The 8,984-nt window shown below is 54.8% G+C and overlaps 1 protein-coding gene across 1 annotated transcript; it reads right to left on the reverse strand.

The window, feature by feature from the left end:
* Positions 1–3,437: 3,437 nt before the first annotated feature.
* On the reverse strand, positions 3,438–8,494 carry SPON2 (spondin 2). Its single transcript, XM_008055053.1, has 5 exons — positions 8,272–8,494; positions 7,585–7,808; positions 7,313–7,504; positions 6,575–6,749; positions 3,438–4,153 (listed from the first exon to the last, which is right to left on the reverse strand). The coding sequence occupies exons 1-5, from the start codon at positions 8,492–8,494 to the stop codon at positions 3,969–3,971; spliced, it is 999 nt and encodes a 332-aa protein (XP_008053244.1). The 3' UTR covers positions 3,438–3,968.
* Between the last annotated feature and the right edge of the window lie 490 nt (positions 8,495–8,984).

An 8,984-nucleotide genomic window follows, 5' to 3' on the forward strand; every position in this document is an offset into this window, starting at 1 on the left:
CAGCTTTTTGAATTTTGCTTTTATTTTTTCTCCATCTTTGAGGGAATTGACCCGTTTGTTATTTGAGTGACTTTTTAAGATTTCATTATTATTCCTTGTATTTCAGACCATCTCTCTGGGATAATTTTCCTCCATCCTGAAACGTATCCTTTAGATGTTTTTCAGTGCAGTTCTCTTGGCATTAAGCTCTTTCAGTTTTTGTTCATCTGAAAATATCTGTATTTTGCCCTTATTTTTGAAATATGTTGTTGGGTTCACAGCGCTGGGTTGACAGTTAATTTCTCTAGACATTTCAGAAGTATTATCTGCTTCTGACACCCTTCGTGCTGTTTAGAAGTGGCTGTCATTCAGTAGATGTTTCTTTATAAGCAATCTGTACTCTTCCTCTGGGTCTTTTGAAGGTCTTCCCTTTGTGTAGTGTTTTTCAGTTTCAATGTGTATGGATATCTTGGGCATGGGTTGTTTTCATAGTTCCTTCTTGGGATATGTTGTGTGCTTTCTGTCCTGGAGATAGCATTTAATGTTACCAGTTCTGTAAATTTGCACTATTTTCTCTTTAAATATTATCTGTTCTTCGGTCTTTCTGTTATCTCCTTTATAGTTTCTGGTTTAAAACATTTAGAACTTTTCATTTTGTCTTCCATATCTTTTTGAAATTTTCTATTTCCTTGTCTCTTTGCTGCATTCTGGATGATATCTTTAGCTGTATCTTCCAGTTCACTATTTCTGTCTCCAGCTATGCTAATTAGCTCTTTAACTCACTAAGTCTTTGTCATTTCATAGTTTTTCCTTTCCACATTTTTCTGTTTGTTTCTAATTGTTCCTTATTGGTTGGTCATTTTATTCTAGCTGTTCTATATTCTATTTCTGGCTATTTAATTATCTGTGTCTGAACCTGGTCAGTTTTTCCTGCTGAGTTTCACTTATAGTGACATGTTTTCTTGTTTACGTGATCTTTATGTTGTGCTCATTTTGATTATTGGGAAGCCAGGGGCTCACGCTGGCTAAGCTCACAGTGGCCCTCAGGATCCCTGCCTCTTCCAGCCACTCACAAGCTCATTTTCTTTGACCTGACTACAGCTCTTCCTTGCTTCAGCCCCAGTGTTTTTTGTCTACTTATTTTTGAAAGTGGGGAGAGGAAGTGAAAAGGGCAGTGCCTTGGATGGTGTATATCCATCCAGAGTTTAGAGTCTAGTTGTTCTGTGAAAGGGAAATATCCCCTTCGGTGCCTGGCCAGCTCTAAAGACCAAGGAAGGTGTCTGGGCTATGCCATATAAACATGCTCTTTCACAATTTCAGTAGAGTTTGGGCAGAGTGGAGTCAGGTATGAGTGTTCAGTCCATTATCTTTGCCAGAAAGTCCCCACATGTAACTTCTCAATGACCTGCCATCTGTCTTCCTCCCTGCTACCACCTGAGTGTTGTTGCTGTGTACAGTGGACCATTCCTGGGATTATCCTCCTACAGCCATGGATGCTGCTGACCAGCAGCATCCTCCTCTTCCTCCTTACTGGTGGGCTGGGCCACCCCTCACTTACTGGGCCAAGCCCAGCAGCTCCCTGGAAACCCAGCACACGTGTGTCCAGCTGATGTGTGTGGCATGCAGCTCTCTGTGTAGATGCTGGGCCCTTTCTTCCGCCCCAGGTGCTCTCATCCACCTGTGGTTGTTCAGTGTGTGGTAGCACTATAGACCTTGCACAGGGTCCTAGGTGTGGACTTGTCCCCTCTCAATCCCTCCTTCTCTCCAGGCTGAACTTGTTGGGTCAAGACCTTTCTAAAACTGGGATGGGGGTTAACTGCTTAGATATCTCATGTTAAGTACAGGTCCATATGTATTCAGGTTGCCTTTTCATTAGAACAAATCCAGAATTTGTCTACTTCTTGCCACTTCCACAGGTGTCTCTGTGGCCCAAAACTCCCTCTTCCTTTTAGATTAATGGAAGGGTCTCTCTTCTCCCTTTTCCTGCCTTTTCCCCCCTACTCACTATGACCAAATGGCAGCCAGTTGACCCCTTACAGCATGTGTGGTGGAAATGCTGTTTCTACACTCATGGCCTACACCTCCCTCAGGTAGGGGTAGCAGCCTCAGCCCTGTCTGACCTGCCCTGGTGCCAGGCTTTCCTCAGTTTCCAGCAGCCACATGGGACCCCATATAGCAGGGCCTTTGCCTCAGTTGCTCAGCAGCAGGTCTTCCACAGGTCCACTCACCTCAGCAGGGCACTACTCAGATGTGGACTTGTACTCTTTCTGAAGAGTGGTGGCATCCACCCCCTTCTGCAGTGCCCTCAGGGTTCCTAACAGAACAGGCCTTTGCTAGTTGGCTTCCACTTTTGTTCCTCGAGTCTCAGTCCTTAGCACAGCAGCGGCCATCCTCGGGCAGCTTCTATAAAGGTCCTTCTGTGTCCACACACACCCTGGGGTCCCTGAGGCCGAGGGAACAGCCCTGCCACCTCTCACCTGCGCAGCACATGTTCTGACCCCAAAGTAATACCTGCCAGACTCTGATCCCCAGCTCTATGCTCCAAGGGGAGGCAGGCAGATGTGGGTGTCCGCAGGGGTCCCCTCTACTGCCTCTCTTCCAGCATTTCCATGTTCTTATGGACTCACAGGCCCTGAAGCAGTGCGTGGTTTGTGCATCTGACCCCGCAGTCCTTGGGGGAGGATCCGAGTGCTTAGACCTTCATCATGTGACTGAAGCATTTAGCCTTTTGTCACGTGACAGGAGCACTCTGCCCTTGGTCATGTGACTGGAGCACTTGGCCCTTCACATGCGACTGGGGCGCTTTGCCGCTCATCATTTGTGACTGAGGCACTTCACCCTTTGTCGTGTGACTGGAGCATTTCACCCTCTGCTCAGGTCTGGGCCTGTCACCGACTATATAGCTTGGCTTTGCTCCTGGCCTGGTGGTGTAGTCAGTGTGCTCTCTGGCCACCTGACCCAGCAGCTCAGCAGCCGGGTGGTCCCACTGACATGAGGCATCTGGCTTGGTTGTGAGTTCACGATCCAGGGACCTTCAGCTCCTGTATCTAGTGTGAGTGTCCCACAGAGTTCATGGCCACTTCTTCTAGGGACCTCCCTGTGTGATGGATGGGTCCAGAGCTCTCATGTTTAGCAGCATTCACTGTTTCTGCACTCATGTCCCACACCTCACTCAGGTAGGGATAGCAGCCTCAGCCCTGCTATCAGAGCTGCTGCTCTGCTGCTGCCACTTTTCTCTATAACCTCAGGGCCCACAGCCAACTTCTGCTGGGGGAGGCCTGTGAGTGTACACTTGCCTTCCCACGGCCCGTCCCCTTGCCTCATGCCCATGACAGCACCGCAGGGTGCCTTTTTAATGTATGTCCCCTGTTAACTCAGACCTAAGTGTCCCTTCATCCCTTCGCCACATGGTGTCCAGGAAAGGTGTATCAGGAACAGAGAGTATTCAAATGCAGGGATCAGTAACATGAAACACCAAGTGAAGTTTATTTCTCGCCTATCACCACTGCTTGGATGCTTGCTCCAGGGAGTAGCTCAGCGTTGGCCTGGAGTCAGGTCTGTGGTATCCCGTAAGTGTGTGGGTACCAAACCCTGGTCCAAGGGGTGCCATCGTACCTGGCTCTGTATGTTCTCTGCATGAAGACAACTCCCAGAGCAGCAATAAATTATATGGAGACATAGTTTAGAGTGGACAGAGACTCGTGAGGCTTGGGAAGGAATGGTTGGTGTGGAAGGATTCTGAGAGCAGACAGGATGGTGGTGGGGGAGGCAGGAGAACAAAGTTGAGAAAGGAGCCCGTTCCCGGACATCCCCCCCCCAGCCACCAGAGGGCCCTTCTGTGCAGAGTTGTCAACCTGTATGCACCGCAGTTAGGAAAGGCACAAAACACTTCATCCACCTGCCTGCCATGGGCCTGCGTCGGAGGCCCCATGCCCCAGACCTGAGCACCCAAGTCTCGAGGGGGTTCAAGGGGCTGCAGGGCTCTGATCTTAGACACAGTTATCAGGGACACACTCAGTCTCTTCTTCGAGCTTGGGACAGGGGATCCCATTGTTGGCGGGCTGAACACGGACATAGCGAGTTCTGCTCTTGGCTCCCAGCTTCCCACAGGGGCCTCCACACAGTCCCCAGGATGACCACAGCGAGACCTCACAGTCCAGCGGTGTTTCTGGAACTGGACCAAGCATAGGAGACCAACAGTGAGCACTTGTGTAAAGAGGTGCTTTGTGGAACAGAAGGGAACCCCCGCCCCCATGTGCATGATCTCACAGGAGACATCTCCACACTTCAGAGTCCTAGGGACACTTGCTTTGCTCAGCACAATCTCAAAGTGAGCTCCAAGATGGATGTGCATCTCTACGGTAAGAGCGGAGTCTGTTGCTCAAGTCTCTGTGGTGGCTAGGGCTTTTGGAAACAAACTCTTACCTCATGGCAGACTGAGGCCTCTAGAAGTTCCATAGGGACCCCAGGAGTAAGAAGCACATTCCTGCTGCAGAAGGACATTCCTGCCCTGAAGCAGAGCAGCTCCAACGAGTCTAGACCCTCTGCCACATCTATCCTAATGACAGACATGGTTCTCAAGATATGTTGTAAAGAGTGGAGAAAGGAGAGGTCGGATGCCAGGTGCTGTGCCTGGACTGGTCAAGCAGCCTGACTAGGCCCACACCTGGAGTGACCCTCTCCACAGAGAGAATGGAACAGATCTGCAAAGACCCTAGGAACTGAGGCTTCAGGGAGGCATGCGTGTAGCAAGAAGCCTGAGAGTCAACAGCCAGCCTGGGTGAGACCCCTGTCCCTTACTGCCACGTGGCACCAGAGACCCAGCCACTTCCTAGCTTCCTGACTGTGAGACTGGGGCGGTCTGAGCACCCCTACCCCAGCTGCAGAGAGGAGTCAGTGACACTCGCAGCCACCCAGGCCCACAGTAAGGGCTTCATACATGGACCCCAGATCCTACAGATCCCTGTAAGTAGGAGATCAGGGAGGAGCCAGGCTGGCTTGGCAGGTCTGGTGGGAAACTCGGGTGGCCCCACCATGGGCCAGACCCAGCAGTGGATGTGCTCTGTCCAGACAGGTACAGGAGGCACCAGAGGGACTGATGGGCGCAGCTGTAGGCATCCTTCTCAGAGCTGCATACATTTGAGGTGCATTGGGTGCGGGGTGCCATGCCATCTTCGTTACTCCTCAGACATCATGGGTGTTGGGTGAAGAAAGGGCTCAGCTCAGTCCTGCCCAGCTCTTTGAGGGGAGTTCTCTAGACACAGGGCTGCTGTCACCAGCTCTGTGAGGTAGTCCCTGGCCAGCACAGCTGGCTCTGTCCCCCTCCCACCCTCACCTCTCTATGCCCCATCTCCCAAATCAGAGCCCTCAACACTGTCTCCACCTGGCCTTCCTCTGCAGTGCCACTTCCTCTTTCCCCATAGCTGACTATTCCCCTCCTGGCCCAAGGCACTGGCCACGTCCCTCCTCCCCCACGGGTGGGGCAAATTGCACCTCTCTGGGCCATCTGCCCATGAAGGGTTCTTCCTGCCAGACTGGCCACATCTGTGTTATGTGACTGGTGCTCAGTCATATTTGCCCATTGAATAAATGACTTGTGTGGGTACACCTGGAATAGCACATCCAATTGGACACACAAACAAGGACACCCAGCCCAAGCTGGACAGGGGGTAGCCCCACAGTCTGGTGTCTGTAAGCTGCCTTCTGAAAGCAAGAGCCAGAGGCACCAAGACCGGTGCTGGATGTGGGAAGGCCAGCTCCTCTCAAATGAGGAAGAAGAACCCAGTGCTGGGCACAGCCTCTGGTTGGAGTGTGGTTCCCACTCGCCATGCAGAGCTCATGCCTTCTGTATGAGCCTGATGTGACCTTCGACTCCAGAGAGAGGCCAACCCGAGAGGCTGGGGTGTGTGAGGTGGCCCCAAGCCTCCCTCAACTTGGAAGGCCATGACCCATCATTGATGAGGCTCTTCAGTGTGCCAGATTTGGGTTGACTTTAGTCCTTCCTCTGTTCCCATCAGCTGTAACATGCAGGTTCCCTCTCAGACACTCTCTGGGGCCTCTTTTCTTTATCACCTCTGGGCTGTATAGTGTAAGATTCTTTCAGCAACAAGGATTGTGGAAGTGTTACATCTTCAGTTTAGTATTAAGACCAGTCAAACCCTAAGTTTTTAAAATTAGCACCATCTTGTAATGAATGCTGTGAATCCTTTCCTTGGAATTGCTCAGAGCCTCAGGTTCACAGGACCCAAGGAGCAGAAGTCCCCCAGGTACCTTGGAGAGGCTCCATACCTTTAAGGACCATGTGAAGGGTGCGAGCTGACCCACACTGTGCTCTTGTGGGGGGAGTCTGAGCCAGAGCTAAGGGCCACTGCATGTCACCAGGTGACAAGTGCCCCATGGGGTGCAGGACATACAAATGCTAAGCCATGGCTTCTCCTCCCTCAGGACACAGTCTGTGGTGGACATGAGGTTGCCCTCAGAGCCTGAGTGCCTCAGCCAGCTGAAGTTATGAGTTAACAGGGATTCTGTGCACTTTCTAGCCCGTGACCTAACTCCTGCCACCTGCAGTGCATGGGGTGGAAAACTGGGCACTCACCTGAGAGGCTGTCGACTATTTCGTTGTCCCTGCTGGCCAGGCCTGGAGCAGGTGGGACAAATGCCCTGGGACTCTGCCGGAGTTGCACCAGGGTGACCCTGGCGATGGGAGGCAGAGACTTCAGCCGCGGGTAGTAGAAGGAGTTTGCTGGGTGATTGGGTGAGGAGGATGTTATCTGGGGTGGAGAAAGAGGGGGTTAGCAGGAGGGGGACTTCTCAGACCAGAGAGGTGAGCGTGGGAGGGGGACAGAGCCAGCTGTGCTGGCCAGGGACCACCTCGTAGAGCTAGTTAGCAGGAAGGGTGCTTCTCTTGTGTGCCAGTCCCAATGACTCAACATCCAGCAAGGCAGTGCTGGAACAGACCCCACCTGGGCTCCTCTGAGCGACTCAATAGCCTGCACAGCTGTTCCTACATCCTTAGCCTCTCTCTGAGCACTGGGAGCCTGCCGTGCCCCCAAGTAGTTAGGGATGTGGCAGCAGGGTCACATGTGCTCCTCGCAACAGCCCCAAGAGACAGGCTTGGAAACTGAAGCCAATAAGGATCAGGGCTCTTCAGAACCCTATCCTACCCTCTCTCTGCGGGGCACCAGAAACAGAGCCCAAAGTGAGGCTGCCCAAAAAGCCTGCTCTGGTTCTCTAGGAGTTGGGGCCGGGAGGAGGCACAGCCAGGTCCCAACTCCACCCCACTGGGACCACAGTGTGAGGCCACCAAGGGCAGTGAGGGCTGTGGGTCACTGACCTCGGTCACCGTGTCCTGCGGGATGGTCGCAAAGTTTGGGGAGGAGAAAGTGAAGCCGCTGTCTGTCCCAGCGTCATACGGGTACAGGTCCAAGGCAGCCTGCTCCTTCCAGCGGTCCCCCGCACACAGGTCCAGGCTGTCCACGCCCACAAACCAGTCCGGGCTGGGGACAATGCGCACCACGAAGGAGACCTGGGAGCAGCCGTGGGGCTCAGCTGTGCGGCCCCACTTCCCCAGCCCAGGCCCCACCCCACCTCCCCCCGCCGGCTCACCAGTGAGTGCCTGGAGTGCACCTCCAGCTCTCCCGAGGTCTGCCCCGTGCCACTGGGGATGGCGGAGGCCGAGAACACCCCATGCACGCTCTGGAGCTTCTCCCCCGCGGCCTCGATCTCCTTCATCAGCGCCCAGGCCTCCCCTTGCTCCGCAAATTCCCGCAACCCATTGCTGACATATTCGTTCTTCCTCCACATGCTGTAGTCGGAGCTGTGTGCTGCCCCTGGGGGCCACCCAGTCAGTCAGCAGCCAGCTATGAGTGGCAGCACAACCCCAGGCCTAGATCCCAGCTGCCACCCAGAGTGGACACTACATCCCTCCCCTAATCATCGGCTCCCCTGGCCACTAGGCAAGGAATCACGTCCTTCCCCATCACGAGGGCACTGTGGCATCCTGTGGCTGCACACTGCCTGGACTCCTGGTTGGTGTAACCAGCGTCCAGCCAGCCCTCCCCAGGACTCCACCGTCTTGCCTCCCCGTCCCAGAGCCCTGACATCACCTGCCAGCACACAGTAGGAGCTTAGCGAATACTTTTCCACTAGAGTCTATTGGATGCAATGTGCCCTCCAAACTGTGGAGCGTTGTGCTTCTGTTACAGAGACTGTTTCCCAGTGCTGGAGCCCTCTAGAGAGAACAGGGTCGCTGCTGAACAAGGCCTAAATGGCAGGTGAGGGGGCTGCACTCACCCAGCAGGGAAGACCACTGCGCGGGGGGCCGGAACAGCGGGTACTGCTTGGGGAAGGCCGTCTGGCTCCACTTGCCGGTGAAGGTGATGCTGTATCTGGCCAGGGGCCTGGCGGTGCACACGGACTCCCCGCCAAGAGGCTGGCCGGCTGCGGAGCCCAGTGTGGCCAGGAAGAGAGCCCAGAGAGCCCTCCCCAGGGCGGCGGCCGGGCTCGAGTTTTCCATCCCTAGAGGCAGACAGAGCGTCCGCGCTGACACCAGCAGCGCCCGGGCGCTGTCGGCTCTGTCGGCCCCGGGCCGAGACCCGGGAGAGCGCCGCGCGGCATTCTGGGCGCCGGGGGGCTCTAAGGATGCCTGAGTACCTGCACAGCTCCGCTCCGCAAAGCCCCGAGCCCCTGTACAGGGAAGCAGAGGCGCGCGCGGGTAGATCCGTGTGTCTGCGAGAAGCAGTGCACAGCCGTCAGGGATCCCTGCGCTTGGGGCGCGCGCAGAGCTGAGCGGGCGTGCGGCTCCCCGGCGTGTCTGGGCGCGGCGTCCGGGAGGGGCACCCTTGCCCCGCTCCCCACCGCGCCAGTGCCAAAGAAGCCCGGGACCGAGCGGAGACTTGGCAGACCGACCGTGCCCAGGGCTAGCCAAGCTCGGGCCGCAGCCGACCCAAGACGGGTCTCCCTCTTGGGGTGCTGCGGGTCTCCGGGCGGAGGGGAGTGCCAGCAGG

The sequence above is a fragment of the Carlito syrichta genome, unplaced genomic scaffold (genome assembly GCF_000164805.1).
Source record: "Carlito syrichta isolate Samal-C Ts95f unplaced genomic scaffold, Tarsius_syrichta-2.0.1 Scaffold301644, whole genome shotgun sequence".
Classification (NCBI taxonomy): Eukaryota; Metazoa; Chordata; class Mammalia; order Primates; family Tarsiidae; genus Carlito; species Carlito syrichta.

Bases quoted from the DNA above. Each gene is read 5' to 3' on its own strand.
- SPON2 (XM_008055053.1), bottom strand. From the start codon at position 8,494: ATGGAAAACTCGAGCCCGGCCGCCGCCCTGGGGAGGGCTCTCTGGGCT. The intron at 7,809-8,271 runs GTGAGTGCAGCC...GGTGGCCCCCAG, and splicing joins GCAGTGGTCTTCCCTGCTGG to GGGCAGCACACAGCTCCGAC. The intron at 7,505-7,584 runs GTGAGCCGGCGG...GGCTGCTCCCAG, and splicing joins TGCACTCCAGGCACTCACTG to GTCTCCTTCGTGGTGCGCAT.